This window comes from Macrobrachium rosenbergii, chromosome 17 (genome assembly GCF_040412425.1).
Source record: "Macrobrachium rosenbergii isolate ZJJX-2024 chromosome 17, ASM4041242v1, whole genome shotgun sequence".
In the NCBI taxonomy this organism is placed as follows: Eukaryota; Metazoa; Arthropoda; class Malacostraca; order Decapoda; family Palaemonidae; genus Macrobrachium; species Macrobrachium rosenbergii.
The window spans coordinates 11,863,770-11,881,269 of record NC_089757.1 but is presented as its reverse complement, the minus strand read 5'-3'; the positions used below and the strand labels follow the sequence as shown (position 1 = coordinate 11,881,269).

At 36.0% G+C, this 17,500-nt stretch overlaps 1 protein-coding gene across 1 annotated transcript; it reads right to left on the bottom strand.

The window, feature by feature from the left end:
* Positions 1-2,723: 2,723 nt before the first annotated feature.
* On the bottom strand, positions 2,724-14,536 carry LOC136847734 (zinc finger protein 493-like). The gene is made up of 2 exons (XM_067119600.1): positions 14,418-14,536; positions 2,724-10,126 (listed from the first exon to the last, which is right to left on the bottom strand). The coding sequence occupies exon 2, from the start codon at positions 9,742-9,744 to the stop codon at positions 6,199-6,201; it is 3,546 nt and encodes a 1,181-aa protein (XP_066975701.1). The 5' UTR covers positions 9,745-10,126; positions 14,418-14,536; the 3' UTR covers positions 2,724-6,198.
* Between the last annotated feature and the right edge of the window lie 2,964 nt (positions 14,537-17,500).

Here is a 17,500-nt window from a genome sequence, read left to right as displayed (position 1 = left end):
ATATGGCTAAAAAGTGGGTGCAGCTAGGGCCTGAAGAGAACTGCATAAGAACATCCTTTAATAGCACCTACAGTGCACCATGTAATATGCACTAATAGCACTACCCCCTAGGATGTACTTAGATTACGTAACTGATGTTACCCCTCTATCCATGGACAAATTTAAAGTTATTTCCATTTGAATGCAAGTAGTTTCTCATTAATTGCCTTGGGAGATAATTGAATCTGCATAACATATTTATCCTCAAGCACTAGATCTGCTTACGGGAAGTTGCTGAATAGATTCAGCATAATCACCAGTACTGTACAAGTAAAGGGACCATTTGTGTTGATCACGCATAATTCATGAATCATCACTGCGGAAGCCTGAACACAATGTAAAACAAGTGACTCTAGCATAAGTCATGTGAAAAGGATAATGCAGTAAGTGCAAGTTATGTGAAAGGATAAAAGTAAATAATATATCACTGGATGATCACCATACTACAGGTAAATTCATTAAATTAATTCTTCAAAGACAAGAGTGGGAAATCTAGGAGGCTCAAAAATGATTTTAGATGTCCTCAACAGAGTTCGACTCAAAACCTACTCAACTTTCAAGTGAGAGTGGATGCATTCCTTCATACCAACTGGCAAACATAACTCCAGTTAAAGTATTAAACAAATCACAAACTACAAGTCACAACTTCTGAGCAGTGTCTAGTCTGAAATCTATAAAAGGCGGTATGAGTTCCTAAGTCAGAGGCAGTAGGAGTAGATGTTTTATACAGCAGTCTTGTCATCTACAGCAACTACACAGAAGTTTCTGAATTACAGATAGACCAGTAAAAGAACTGCAATATGAGAGGACTCAAATGAAGCTGACCACAGGGATTTATTCTCAAATTAGTGGGGAAAATTGGAGGAAAGCAAAGTTGAAGAGGTTGGACAGCTAGGTGGGAATAGATCACATGAAAATTAAGGCTGAAAGCAATGTAACTGAGGGCCAAATGGACACTACTCAGAACAGAACCTTTAGTACAGCCTGAACAGACAGACGCACAAGGCCTGATGTAGGTGGCACCCATTATATAGGGACCTTCACTTGATAATTGACAATGGTCTCGCACAAAAAAAAGTTTTAGCAAGGCTATTTTCAAATGGCTTACGTTCTCCGCCACCGGCAGAACCAGCTTGTGTATAATAAGTTTGTCCAAGAATACAGATACAAATGCAGTATTAAAGTATACTTCCATTGCACGAATGAATAATACCAAGGGAAAAGATAATTTTGTGAATAGGAAAAGTCAATGAAATTATTAATATATGAAACAATTTTTTAATACTGTACTATCAAAATAATAAATGACACTCTATAAACTGCAAAACTTTTTCATATTTTTTCAAAGTGCAAAACAATTATTGTTGACTGGAATTTAACTACAAAATAATCACCATACTTGTTCAACGCTAATAGAAAGTTGTAAAAGTACATACCATGTAACTAAACACAGGACAATAAAAATTAACAGGCATACAGTATAGTTCATACTACATTATAATTTTCTTACACATGCAAATAAAGACAACCTTTCAATTTATTGTAAACCTATCATCAACTTCAACTTCTCTTGAAATCTTTGGCTATGGACCTATAATATCACAGTGAACATAATAACATAAAAGTATTATCAAAAGAAATTACTTTTGCATCATAGGTGAACAGATAAACTGCATCACATTATTTTTTACAAATTGAAAATTGTGATATACAATATAATATACAGTAAAAATATTCTCAAAAGAAAATAGCATCAAATAAAATAATATAAAGTATATAGTAAAAGTATTATCAAAAGAAAATGACTTTTGCATCAACTCATAGCTGCACAGATAGACTACTTCACATTATTTTCTACAAATTGATTGAACTTAATACTTAAATACTGCCACTTTAATTTTACAGTTTTGTTTGGCTTATTTGTACAGTCGCAACTTGTATCACTTAACAGAAAAACTTTCTTGACATTCCTGCATTTTTAAATTACTTTTGGAAGTTATTTCACAATAACATCAAAGTACTGCACAATGTTTTCGGTTCTGTTTGTGATGCTAAAAGTTTTCAATGGGCATTTCTTAATCAGCAGGAAAATCAAATACTCTTCAGCAATGAACAGTCCAATTTCACCTGAAAAATGAATCTCCAATACAAATCCAAATGGCATACATACACTGCATTTACAGAAATGATTCCCTAAGACCAGCATATATTAATATTCAAAAAGCAATAAAGCTCTCACGTCCCTATGCTCTATATTCCACAACTTTCTCTTCAGCTTTTTGTACTGCCTTTTGATTTGTCAGCCAACTTGAAAACACTCCATACTGTTACTTAATACTTTTATTTATTCATAATCTTTCATCACTAATATTTCCAGCGTCCATCTGGACAGTCTTATCCCAGTTTGTTCTAACATGTTCTTCTCTTCCTTTACTATGACACAAGATGATTGAGTGCAAAGAATGATTACTATCTTGTACAGACATTCCCTAATACCCTTAATAAATGGCTGGTTATGTAAGATTGCTGACTATGTAAGATCACAGAGGATATGTTGGGCTGGACATGGAAGAGGGCAGAATGCCTAAAGTGGTTATGGAAGGATCAGTGGAAGGGAGAAGGCCAGGTGGGGAGACTGAGGATGATATGGAAAGATAATGTATTCAGAGATCCAAGAGAATTGGGAGTGGAGGATCCTGAGAATAACTGGAGACGCAGCACTCAACAGGGGAACGTGGAGAGATCTGGTGCAAGCAGCCATAGGCCACTAAGAGGCCCAAGAGCCACCAGAGTGAGAAAGTGAGTGAGCCTTAAGGCTTACAGCATTGTTACAGTATAAAGATTTTGTAGTTAGTAATACTGTACTTGCTGATCTACTAGTTTGCCTTTCAACATTTATAAAAATTCAGTTGTATACAGTATACATAATGGATTGCCATTAATTCTGTCACCCACTTTATGGCTTAGCAGACTCATAATATGAAATTCTTGCGAATATTCGTTTAAAATTAGGGTGTGTTTGGTGTCAAAAGTTTCTCAATGCATGACTTGCAAAGACTAGTTCTGCTCCTTTACCCTTACATTCAAGTAATGCCTTTAATCTCATATTACCCAAAATATTCTCCATCCATTTTGCCTTCTAGCTCTGAAAATCCGGTTCACTGAAAACTCTCAATTCCCCAACTTAAAAAATATATTTAATATTCTCATGTACTATTTTAATTTGAAAACTTCCTCCTCTTCCTCTCCGGAGCGTTCATACCACAGGTTTTCACTTTGTCACCAACTGTTCTGCTTTTTATTTTTCTCTGCTTCAGTTACTACTAGATAATCAGCATTAATATATAACACAATAAATATCTGTTGTAAGACCAGCCATATGAGAGTTAAGAATGTTAACTAAGTGGATTTAATCCTTACTACATTTAAATGTAACTAAACAAATTTAAGCTTTCATAAATTCAAGTTTATAATGACTAAAAATCCATCTGCACTTTTAAAGTACAGTTCCTAAAACATCAATCTCCTTTAAAACTCAGTTCCTTAAGATACTCAAAGATTTAAAAGTTAACATTAAATCATCACCCAAGTTTTAAACACTCCAATTGATATAATACCTGAAGCTTGATGTTCTATTGACAAAAACAACTCTTTATGAATGACTCAATGTTACACTAACTTAAAATGTACCTTTTACAGGACACAATTACATTATTTAACATTCCACTCCTTGAAACAGGTACAAACTCTCTCCATGAAAAATAATATATGGAAATCACCAAGATAAATTCAGTTATAAATGGCAAAAAAATATTTCAGTAAAAACAGAATATAAAAAACTATTGTAAAACTTTTTTGTGAAACCCTGAGTTTTTCACTGTAATATGCACAAATAAAAAGTATTAACCTATCCAAAACTACTCACAACATGAAAGTTCAAGTCTAAAATTACAAAACTGTGGACCTTTCCATAAAGGACAAGACACGAAAAACAATAATATAAACTTAACTCCTTGTTTTTACATCATACAAAACTTTCCATTTCAATGTTCAGGCCCATCCAGAGTTACAACCCATCAGAACAGCCTCCACATTGTGATGCTACTGTCTACTGCTATGGGGCTGTTAAGTAAAGAAATCAGTGTGGCACTGCTTTCCACCAACTCATTTGAATAGATAACTCAAAATTCTCGTTGCCATTCTATATTTATGTAGGAACAACCCAGTTGCTTGACTTAGAAGGTCATCCTTAAGGGACCACAGTGGGATGACCCTGCTTATGTTTAACAGAAGTTTATTGTACAATAAAATCTTCACACAATAATTGTCACTGCAATTTTAGTGTGTATGCTGTGCTTTGCAGTATTTACTAAATCATAAGGAAATATCCAGCAATTTTTGGGTTGCAACAATTTTTAGGCGAGCAGATGATGTTGTGAATCAGACTGAATGAAACACAAAAACAAGAAAAAACAAGAAAAGTAAAATTTCACATACAGTTTCCAAACTTCCAAAATCTAAAGTAAAATAAAATGAGGAAGTTTGAAACCTCTTCTAATGCTAAAAAAGAACAAGGAACTGTCATATTAAAAAAACATAGAACAGTGTCTGAGTCAGTGCCCTTCTCAAACTTTTTTTCATGCAAACACCAACAGGACAGGTAACTCAATAACTTTTTCAAAGTCAGGCCAGAGGAAGCCAAACAAAATGGGTAAAGAATTAACTTTAAAAGGATGTATTGAACCTACCCCTTTAAGGATGAAAGCTAATTAGTGTAGCCAGGCAAAATATTAGTAAGAAAAGAATTCCAATGTTTAGGCAGCAGCAGGAAAGTAAGTTGCTGATTTCCTTATATCAAATTTCTCCTTCAACTCAACTAAACATTTATACAAACAAAATATTCTCTAAAAAAGCTACACAATTACAACAATGCATGTACAATATACATGTAATATGATTCCCCCCCCCACTAACATTTGACCATGACAAAAACTGAAAGATGCAGAATTCATTAATTCTACACCCTAGTATATTATCATTGGCCTTATTTTTCTAACAGTTTAATGATCTGAAGAGGAGAAAGCCAACACTCTAGTTTATTAACAAAAAAAAGTACCTTAACATTCCTCTGTGACATATTCTGACCTCTACCATTCTTTGCAAGAACAGGTTTCATTTTCTCCTTGCAGGCACTACCAATATAATTAAATTGTGACTGTAGTGAATAACTTCACAGCCTTCACTTATACATCTCTCTTTGTATGCATTTTGCTGAAACACCAGTTTTGTGACCTCTCACAAATAATGTGTTGTGTGAAGCTATGGTAACTTCATGTATCCATACATGTTTCAATTTGATATTTGTCCAGTTGTACAAAGTTGTTACAATCACAAATATAGCTTTCATGTCAATGGTCCACAGAAATTTAACATGCAAGTGGAACTCATCACTATTTCTTTTAATTAACCCAAAGAAGTTTAACTTGTGCAAAAAGAATCTTGCCATACATTAACAGAAAATGAATTACAGTACCAAGAGACTTGTTCTAGTTATTTTTTAACAATGGGACACAAAATACACAAAATCACATACAGGTTTTTATCTAAAAAACTACTGTATTGTTATCATATATTAATTAATTTAACCAGACCACAGTTAAATACTTAACTCTCACTGGGCTGGCTTCAAAATACTATAAACAGACAACCAAGTCAAGTTTTTCAAGAGATGAAATGAAAGGGGTATGTATAGAGTATAGTTATAAACATGAAGCATTTTCATTTTAAAATACGTTTTCGAATACCGTTTTATTCTTGAAAAACTTTGTCAATCCATATGGTCAGATGTACTGGAGTATATCAAAGCTTGCGAACACCAGGTTACTTCTCTAGTACAACTGACCAAAGAGATTTATGCTATCACCTCTTCTTTGATGCATACACCAACATCTTCAACCTTTACGGGAATTATGCAATCGCTTTCTCTCTGGATTTGACAGAGTTCACCTTCACATGATCCTGATTCCAAAGGGTCTATTTTAAAAGTTTCAACTTTGATATTGTCAACTGTAATGTCTGTTTCAAAGGGACAGTTCCTTGTTCCTTCAGTTTGCCTGGCAAGAGTATCCTCTACAGTTCTTTCATCTGAAGCACTTTCATCTAGAATTTCTTCTGCTGGCCCACTTTCTTCTGATTTTCTTCAGACTGCTTTATTTCTACAGTAAAAATGGTACCTGAACGCCTTTTGGAAGATATGCTTTCTTCAACAAAAGAATCCGTTACATTTTCTGCAGGCTTGGATTCTTTGGATACATTGACTGGTGAAATATCTTCTATCCATCCATTCTCATCCACTGTATTACCAATATCCCTCTCTGCTGACTCACTTTCACCAGCAAATGGAACATCTGAACTTTCTTCAGAGACCATTGTTTCCACAGTAAAAATGCTCTCTGAAAGTTTTTCTGTAGATATGTTTTCTCCAACAACAGAATTAGTTACATTTTCAGTCAGCCCGGATTCTTCATAAACACTCACTGGCAAAATGTTTTCAGTCTGACCAGTTTCACCTACAAAAGTATTACCACTATCCCCTTCTACTGGACTAGTTTCTTGTGTGAGCAAATCATCCCCTTTTCCCTTATGGGAATACAATGCAAATACACTTTCTCCTACATCTGAAATTGGAGCCACAGAAGGAAATATCTCTCCTGCTTGTCGATTCATTAAAACAGTGTGTATAACCATGTGTCTATTCAACTGGGCTTGTCGAGCAAATACTTTACCACATACATTGCATTTGATGGTTCCTGTATGAATTACCATGTGTTGCGCCAAATTAAATTTATGGTAATAAGATTTACCACAAATCTCACAAGAGAAGTCTTTTTTACCAGTGTGCACAACTTTATGAAGCAACAAGTTGGACTTCTTATTAAATGTTTTTCCACACAAATCACATTTATGTCTTGGATAATCTTTATTACCTTCATGTACGGTCATGTGTTGGACCAAAAGGGTACTATCAGAAAACTTCTCATCGCATACAGTGCATCTAAACTCTCCCGTGTGTAATGTAACATGATCAGCCAGGAACACCTTTGAAGAAAAGATTTTACCACAAAACTCGCACACAAACTTCTTTTTACTGGTATGAACAGCCCTATGAAGATTTAAATTTGACTTCTGGAAGAATTCCTTTCCACAGATATCACACTTAACATTTTTTTCATTTGTATGCATAATTTTGTGTTTCTTTAAAGACACCTTGAAGGAAAAACCTTTCCCACATATTTCACATTTAAACCTCTTTTCACCAGTATGAACAACCATGTGCCCTGTTACGTAAGACTTATTGAAGAAAACTTTTCCACAGATAGGGCATGTGAAGTCCTTCTCATCTATGTGGACACCCATATGCCTTGTCAAGCAAGACTTCCAGTAAAACTCTTTACCACACAAATCACATTTGTAATTTTTCTCTGCAGTATGAATACGCCTGTGATTTATCAAATTATATTCTCTTGAAAATTCTTTTCCACAAATTCCACATGGGAAGTTCTTTTTTCCCGAATGTATCATCTCATGTCGCAACAAATTTGCCTTTGAATGAAACCTTTTACCACAAACAAGACATCCATACTTCCTATTTAAGTCAGGTGGTTTAATTTCATTTACTTGAACTACACTCTGTTGTGACACAGAAATATTTGTACCAACAATTAATGTTTCACTAACTGTACTGGGTGATGAAGATGTAGTGGTATCACTGACAGCTTCACTATTTGTACCACACAATACTGGAAGAATAATTGAACTGCCAACAATTGGACTTCCTGTACCTGAGCCTTGAGATGAGTCACTGACAACTGCCAAGTCAGCAGGAACATCAAAATTATGGTTTTGATTTTTCTCTTCAAGATGTTCAAATTCACTTTTGGTACTAAAAGACAAATTGCCAGTGTAATTATCTGCTTGGATATTCTTTGGATTTGCAAAGTCCTTGGGGTTAGTTTGTGTTTTGTTACATTCTGAGTTACTAATACACTGGTCTGAATTAACCAAGTTATCTACAGTATTATCATTATTTTGGCTGGGTGAAGTTTTCTCCTTATCCCCCAGTTCAATACTCCCTGTGACATCTAGTGACAAGGAAGCACTATCAAGAGACATTCCAACCTGATGAAGATGTAAAGCAGACTGTTGAAAGGATTCCTTTCCACACACTGGGGCCTTCTGACGCTCTTGTGTGTGAAGGACTGTATGTTTCCTCAAGGATACCTTGAAGGAAAAACCCTTCCCACATATCTCACACTTGAATTTTTTTTCTCCTGTATGAACTGCCATGTGTCCTGCCACGTATGACTTGTTCACAAAGACCTTCCCACATATAGGACATGTAAAATCTTTATCATCTATATGAACATCCATATGTCTTCTGAGACATGATTTCCAGTAGAATCCTTTTCCACACAAATCACACTTAAAATTCTTCTCTTCTGTGTGAATTCGTTTGTGTGTCAACATACTGTGTTCCCTTGAGAATTCTTTTCCACAAACAGTGCAAGGGAAGTTCTTCTTCCCAGAATGTAATGCCTCGTGTTGCTTTAATATTTCTTCAGAGTGATATTTCTTCCCACAGAGAGAGCAGGCAAACTTCCTACCAGAACCTGATGCTAACTTTTCTGACATATTGTTTGAAGTTGCAGAGACTTCCTGGAATTTGTAACTATCCAGGTGAATAAATGGAGTTCCACTATCAGTTACTAATCCATGAGAATTATTGCTTGCAGAAGGCTTGATTTCGTTACTCATTACTGGATGACCACTAGAATGCCCTGAAATCAAATCTGCAATACTTGATACCTCAGAGGGCTTCCTTGGGTGCTCATGTAGCACTAAATTTTCATTCTCTAAAGCCTGAGAAATCTCTGCTACTTGTAAAGGACTAACATTAGTGGCACCATGTCCATTTTTTTCCTCCTGACTTTTTTCAGAACTACCCTCACTGTCATTTTCACTATCAATAACACTGTTAGTACTGGCCTTTTCTATATTACTGGTACATTGATCAACCTGCAATAAATTTTGAGAATACAAGTTCTCATTTGCACTTTGCAAGGTTTCACTTAAATGTTTAGAATTCAACCTCTTTATGAAATCCATTAACATGTTTGTTGGATATGATGTGGTAGATCCAATTTCCTCCCCTGAAGTTGGTGAATTTGTTTGATTATTTTCTCCAGAGTCTGTGACCTCATTATCATCCAGTCGTCTTAAACTAATCTCACTGTTTAACATTATTGTATTTCCAGGATAAGGAAAGAACCTGTCAAAGTTATCTAATATGTTAACATAACCTGGGGATAAAGCTCTGAAGCAATTTAAACCCCCACTACTTCCCAAACCCAGTAAACTCAGAGGTGAGATATACAACATGTTACCTTCAAGTCCATTAAAACCAAATAAACTGGATCTCAGCGCCCAAGCAGCCATTTCGCTATTGAAGTTCTCTATGATTGCATCACTGGTAGTTGTATCCTGGACATTAGTAGTATTTCTGTTTGAATATGACTGTCTTCTCTCATATTCAGTACCTTCTTCAATTCCTTTTTCTTTGGTACCTTCCATACTGAAAACTTCAGTGCCTTCCCCATTCCTGATCTGGCCAAATCCACTTAGTGACAGAGCATATGGGAGATTCATTTTTTTACAATGCTGCAAAGGTAGCAAAAAACTCAAACTAAAAATACCTTCACATCAGTAACACGATTTCAACATGAATTTTCTTGTCACAAAAACATTACCGTACTATTAACAGATTCAATTAAAATTAACTGCAGTAAAGAACTAATTATTGCATCAGTGAATACAAAATATTCAGTATTAAACTGTAAGTTTTCCTTATAGTAAAACAGAATAAAATTGAGATTTTTCAATTAAATACTGAAATTCAAATCACTTATCAATTCAGGTAAACTTTCTTAAAAACGTTTAAATTCAACTAAAAATTCAAAGATTTTTTTGGTAGCAAAATACCACATAAAACTGGTTCCTCTTCATTTTATTGCTGAACAGCCAGGAATTCCTGAAAAAGAGGAAATAAAAGCTAATAATTTTGAACATTAAAACCCTACAGCAACTTAAAGTATGCTAGCTAGCTAGTTAACTGCCAGGTAAAAGTTTTATAAATGACATTATATAAAAACTGTATTTGATTATAATTTGTTCACCATTTTTTCATAAAATATAAACCATAAACCTAAATATATTTTACTTAGAAAGAAAGTGAAAAATATGCCACCACCTGGTTTTAACATATATATGTCTTCTACCTGACACTGAGCCCCATAAGGCAGTATCAATCATGGTATGCCTTTTATGGCACACTGCAGATGATATTAAAAGTTCTTTACAGTGTCCCTTTCTGCCTTTTATATTTCATTAATCCCTTTGGTCTCTCCCTGCCTTGCTACTCAACTTTTTAACTTTACCTTGTTCCTGCCTTGCTACCCAAATTTTTAACTTTGCCTTGTACTTAGTCTCGTCTCTCACTTGGGTACAAATCTTTCAGGAAAGCCCTAGATATGTCAAAATTGGGACTCAGATGTCTTGTGAAAAGTAATTCAATAATAATAACCTGCCACTAAGTCTCTTAGGTGACAGATACAAAGGAAAGTTACCATAACTGCTGTGGGAAATTTATACGCCAGGAGTTAGAACAAAAAAACTATACTTAATGTTATGAAGCCTCATGAAATTCTTGAAACTTCCGCCAGACTAGGCACTGTTGTAATAGGTTGTGGAACATTTGCTAGAATATGGGGAAAGATATACAGTACTCCAATAGGTGCTGTCTTGTTCCCTTTCCATATGCTTTCATGTCCTTATTCTTTCTGTAGATCACAACTTTATGAAAACTGGGGTTGGGAGGACAGCATTGTGTTAAAGAACAGATGGTTTAGAAAGCTATCAGGTTAATGTAGATCAAACAGAAATTTACAAGGAAGGCAACTGACTCAGCTACCATGCCCATCCACCATGAAATCAGCACTGAGTTGTAAAGAATCTACAACTTAGTTTCCTTGTACTGTCATTACTTGAATTATATCTCATAAAATCTTATAGTTGTGTTCTGCAATAAACCTTTCAGGAAAGTTTAAGAGCATTAGGTCTCCTTCTGTTGGAACCTTTTACAAGGTGTGCACAGCCAATATCCCTTTGCCATCCTTCTGTGACACAAAGTTGGTTGTGGACTCACTGACTGGTGCCCCTGTACTAAAAATTGGGAAGGTGCCAAATGATGAAGGTTAAGTAACCCTTGTCCCTATCAAGAATGTATCTGTGATCTTTATGAGTGACATCCATATAAGAAAATGCAACAATGACCCACTTCTCTAGAAGTTTACTTCAACAAGCAACATACATGGAATAAACTGAAAACATCAGTGGATTCAGCTTCAAATGAATATGCATGGAAAAATTAATACTGCAATATTATTTTCTTTTACATCACTTATGGGGCACCGTAGCACAGCGGTTAGAGCAGCAGTCTGCCAGTCGGAAGGTCAGTGGTTCAAACCCCAGTGGTGGCAGCATGCTTTCCTTGGAAAAGGAAGTGTAACCCAATTTCCTCATTCAACCTAGATGTAAAAGTTGGTACCAGCTTAGTAGCTGGGGGGTAAACTGGCGATAGACTGGCGTCCTGTCACAGGGGTGAATTATCACTCATTTGCTCAACACCATGGAAACAGGGTATTAGCACCAGCTCTACGGGCCCTTACGCCTAGAAGGAAGGAACTTGCATCATTACTCAATTAGTGGTCCAGTTATCTTTCTAAATTTAAATGTTGCACATACACTGTTCATGTACTGTGCATGCATGATCTATATAAGACTAAAATTTGCATCACACATAAGATTTTGTGATGGAGCAATGATTTGCAGGTGATATAAAAAAGAAGAGGGGGGGAAGGAAGAAGGGAGAAAGAAATCAAAAAGCCATAAAAAAAGTGGAAGTTTTCAAACAAGTGCCATTAATAAAACTACCATATCTCACGCCCTTATAAGACTAACTATAACCCAATATCAGCTTCTACGGGTTCCAGTTTAGTGATACTGAGAATTCATCCTATGGGACCCGATACTCAATGCCCTTATATTCTACAAGTGATTACCTCAGCCTCATGTTGATATGTCATTGTACAAGCTCTACTAGTGCAATCAGAAACACATAAACCAGCATGTTGTCTGACTCCTCTCAGACTATACACTATATTTGTTTTAATTTCAGCTCTTAATGACTGCACCTCCACTGATGGTAACTTCCTTGTCAGTGACTGCATCCTGAACCTTCCCCCTTGGCATTAAATAATCTAATGGCACCATGTGACTTAATAGGGACACTGCAAGCACCAAAATAACCAAAAGGTCTGGGAATGTCCTGGATAAGAGAATGCCAGGGGCTTTGCAGTGTTAGATAATTGACTAGATGACCCATTGCAACTGATCACTGGATAATCCTAGAATTAGACAGACCAAAAGGGTACCTTGTGGATGGGCCTGAACTGTGATTAAAGCCATTGCACTACCTGTAGTAAATACCTGACATGCCCTAAGAAGCCATGGCAAAGGGCCCAGAACTTGTGCAAGATAGCTAACTAAAAGATCTTCGGGTATAGTACAGTACTTCCAATAGGATGTGTATAAATCTGGAAACAGGTATGTATGATCTTTAGGTTCATCCATAAGGAGTCTGTCCGGTGAACTTGTAAGGGGCTAAGGCAAACTGTCTGCTTGCATTCTACAAATGCCTTTTACATATATTCACTGCTGCCACTAAAAACAGAAATTTCTCCTGTCTTCAAGGATTTGATAGGCAAAATGAAAACAAAGGCTTCTTATGACTTGTATGGAGCACAGCTAAATTAAATGCACTTAGCAGGAGTGTGCATATAATTTCCATCACATTATGACTGTCTGATGGTACTACAATCACAAAAGCATTATTGTCTTATTAGTAGCCAAGATGAAGTAGAATTAATGAGAATAACAATAATGCAGTTTATCTGACTCAACTTCATATCAACTATTTCTGATGATTATTTTCCTAGCAAGATGGGGTTTTCATTTCTTAAGTTTCTGAAAATATCTCATACCTTCCATTCACAAATTTATTACATTTTTAATCATACATTACTATAAATTTTTAATCTTACACTTGTATTAGAACATATATATATATGGCAAACAATATCAATGAGAACAATATACATTTGCTTTTCCAATGTTTTTTGGTACTGTATAACTTGAATTACACACTATAGTTTCTAGCATAACCCATCCTAGGGTACTGTGTCCCACTGCCACCTAACCCTTTTTAAGGAAACATAGGCTAAGAGGGGGGTGCCTCTTAAGTAATGGCAACCAGTGACTTAAAATTGCTTTGGAATTCCCATCCAACTTTATCAACAATAGCCTTACGTTTTCTTGAGAGGTGTATGTTGAGTGGTCATGGGAACCTGCCATAAGCAAGTGAGGTGCAGATATTTTGGATGTAAACACATTATGTTGATGATAAAACTGAAGACCACTACTGCAGCCTAGTTTCCGCCAGTCGGCGACCATAATATTTACTGCCTTATGCTTATGTTTTTGTTTATATTTATGACTTTTTTGCATGTAAACTGATAGTTACAGGGCCAAAGGGGTGAGGTAGTAGTTTTCAGTTTTACATCTGTTGACATACTTAGACTGATACTTTTACTTTGAAAGTTAAGGTAGTTGGCCCTGGCTAGACCTGTTGCACCTTAATATAGCAGTTTTTCAAGATTTCCACAAAAATTATCCTACGGAGAAGGAAAGGGCTAATATTAAAATGGGTTTTCATTCCGACAAAAAGGAGAATAAAAATCTTCAGACCATGACAAAATAGCTTACACCCAATTCAGTAAGACCATAAAAACCTATGCACATAGCCTAAGCTACTTAGGCTATGGGTAACACGAAACAATTTTTAACATTTGGGACAGCACACTGCTGCAGAAGATGCTATGACCTAGCCTAATTTGTAACCTTAAACCTGGTCTATCATGAACTTGAACAGGTTGTCAGTGCCTGATGAAGCCAAAGTCAAATATTAAGGATAAAGCACAGTCATTTATTCTTACCTAGATGACCTAGGTTAACCAAAAATAATTAGCATTGGTTAACTAAGGCCAACCTATAGGTTAAATCCTTACAGTATCCTAAAGATGAAGAGGAGGGGGGTGCCAAGACTCCAGGTCTCGTTTCAACCCTTGTTGAAATAAATAACATTCACTAGTGACAAAAACACGAGTAACATTGGATATATAACACAACAATTAAGAAATCATTACACAAAACAAGACGAATTCCAATGTCAAAACAGGCCGATCTGGTTTCTTGGCTGACAGGCTTTTGAGAACAGCCGATGCGATGGTTTCTTTTGTTTAGATTTGTGTTGTTTTGTATTATTTGAGAAATTATTGCGCTACTTTTTGACACTAACTCCAAAAGATCACATAAATTATTACTCTACAGTCGTAAATAGTACATGTAGATATTTTATGCTTTGTAGAAAATTTTAAAAACACCTTAAAAATACCGGTACACAGTCATAAATAAATTTACCACTGTAGAGAACAGACTCGTGTGTTTGAGATGTGTTTGTGGTTATGAACCTGGTAGTCACTAATGACTTTGTTTACAAACTTTCGTTCTGTTTTCATTCTTTTCACCTCACTATTCCCTAAGCTAAAAGCGATAATTGCTCCGTAACCAGAGTTTTGTTAAGAAAGATCATGTTGGTTATAAAACTGGTTATAAAAACTGTTGTTGAAAATGACATGTTGTTTGATTTTTTCGAAAATATAATATTAACGAATTTCTAACACTGTTTTTTCGCTCAAAACTTCTAATTTATGAAGCTTGGCGGTGAGGTAGTTGTCGGTCCGCAACATATGATGCTTGCAAATTTTATTTTTATATTTTATATTTTACATTTCGTAATTTTATCGTCATTACTGGCTTTCAATAAATAGAGAATGTCACCGTGTAAAGCTATGCAACAAAAAGAACAACGACATCAGAAGTTAGATAGAAGGCTAATCACCATTAGATATTTCACATTGGAACGCCTTTGTCAGTTTGTGGCTCATTGCAACCCCTACAGCCATAGCTCATAATGTAGGATACGGTTCCCCTGATTAGGTTAGGTTACGATCGTTAAAGCTGGTTTGGGAAAACTTCATCCCTTCATACCGCCGTTGCTGTACTTGCAAATGATTCATTTTGCCCTCTAATAAATGTTAGCTATTCTCAAATGTCAACATTTGTGAAGTAGACCTACTGTTATTTTGCTGTGCCCTCTGTAAGGACACTATATTTTTGCCAAAAATGCCGTCTTCCAAAACATCGATAGGCCTGAACAAAAACTGAATGTAGAGGAGTTCATTCTTTTATACTGGCTATAAAAAGCTTGACTATAAACGATCACTTGGTTTCCCAAATATTTTGTATTCTGATGCATATCCAAATATGTACGTAGTACGAGACGTGACGGGAAACTGAAATTTGAGAGCATCAAAATAAAGGAGACAGACTTAGTAAGTAAAAGCAATGGAAAATGAAAATACACAGAGACGGGGAAGAGGAGGATAAGTATAACGAGAGCGGAAGCAAAAAGGATTAGTAAGGAGATTAAATGTACATTGTAGATAGCATGATAAAGTTACAAAATAATTGGGAAATTAAAATGAAAGATGGTCACAGACAAGAAATAAAAAAAAATGTTGAGCAAGTATTTTCTCCAAACCAATATATTTCCTTAATACACCAATCACAATGAAAATGAAACCTACAGAGGAAGAAGCCAATCAATTCGAAAAAAAAAAAAACAGTAGCAGAAGAACAACAGGAGTGCCAGATGTATCATCGGGATCAACAGAATAAAGCCCAAATTACAAATAAATCTCGCCTTTCTTCCCACTTGCTTTCTCCTTAAACCTAACTTGTGCTAATTTCCAGTTTTAGTCGCCTTTCACACAAACTTTTGTTTTACTAGTTGCTGCAATTTAATATCCACTGGACCCCTGAATTTTATAAATATTGGTGATTTCAGCTTCTTTTAGATATGTTACCTTCACTTATCTCTCAAATATTCGTATGTTTATCTTTTGCACTCATTTAATTTCTTTATCCATGTCATCCGTACAAAACTGAATCCCTGCGGTCGAGGCAGAGGGAAAATCGACCTAACAGTATAGACCACTCTGAAGTTACAACCTTGGTTGTTTTGTCTTGTGTAGCTTATGTACGTGAATATTTGTATTTGTTTATTTTCACATATTCATTTGTCTCTTATCTATGATTCGTGCATCAATGATATACATGCCTCCTATGATTTTCATATTTAGGAATTCTCTTCTGTGAAGCTTATTTACGTAAATAAAAGTGTGAATGTCTTGGGGGTCCCAGAGGACCCACAGACTACCAAGGTTCGATTAAACCTTCTCCCTGGGCGGTGTTCCTGTAGATAGGGAACTTTACCGTGATTACCCCAAGACCACTCAACTGAATATGACTATCGAATATCAGATGGATAGGCCGGGCTGTCGGTTAAACCAAACAGCACACTCAGTAAAGATGGCGACAAGTGAAGAAACGAACCGCAACGTTTCTAATCCCAGATAGGTAGTGTGGCTATGGGTTAAATAACACTCAGTACTGGTGGCGACAAATGAAGAAGCGAACCGCAACGTTTATAATCTCAGACAGGTAGGCGTAGGTATGGGTTAAATAGCATACTCGGTGATGGCGGCGACGGATGAAGAAACGAACCACAACGACGTAAATAGAACTTTGGAAACGAGGGGTCTTCGTCCGGCTGACTCCGGCAGTCAGGTATACAACCCAGCAATCTGGAGGAAGGTCAAGTACCGGAAGTTTGTTATAAAGAAACACCTTTTTGTCCTTTTTGTTGTTGTTGCTTATGATTAAGCTGGCTTTATAGCAGCACGGACTCTTACGTATAGAGCATCCATTAAGTCATTTTATGAAGTGAAAGTGAATTGTAGGATATGGACATGAACCCTTTATTATGATCTATGGTCGTGTCAGTGAAATGGTATGAAATGGTGGACAAGAGAAGTAAAAAAGGAAAAAAAAAGCAATTATGGAGATGCTACATCCGGAGCAACCAGACAATGAAGGATACCGGAAAAGAATCTTTAAAATCTGGCAGATAGAAACAACTCTCCACACACAGAACAGAAGTTGGCAGACCAGATACAAAGTTTAAAAAAGAAAAGCTGGCTCTCAAAAACAGAAATAGAAGAACCAGGAAGAATACCAACACCCGCTGAGAAAGACGAGTCACGAGAAATCCTAGAGCACCGTCAGCAGATAGCAGAAAGGGAAACCACTGAAGAAGACCACAGCA

Coding starts and splice junctions, on each gene's coding strand:
- LOC136847734 (XM_067119600.1), bottom strand. CDS start 9,744: ATGAATCTCCCATATGCTCTGTCACTAAGTGGATTTGGCCAGATCAGG.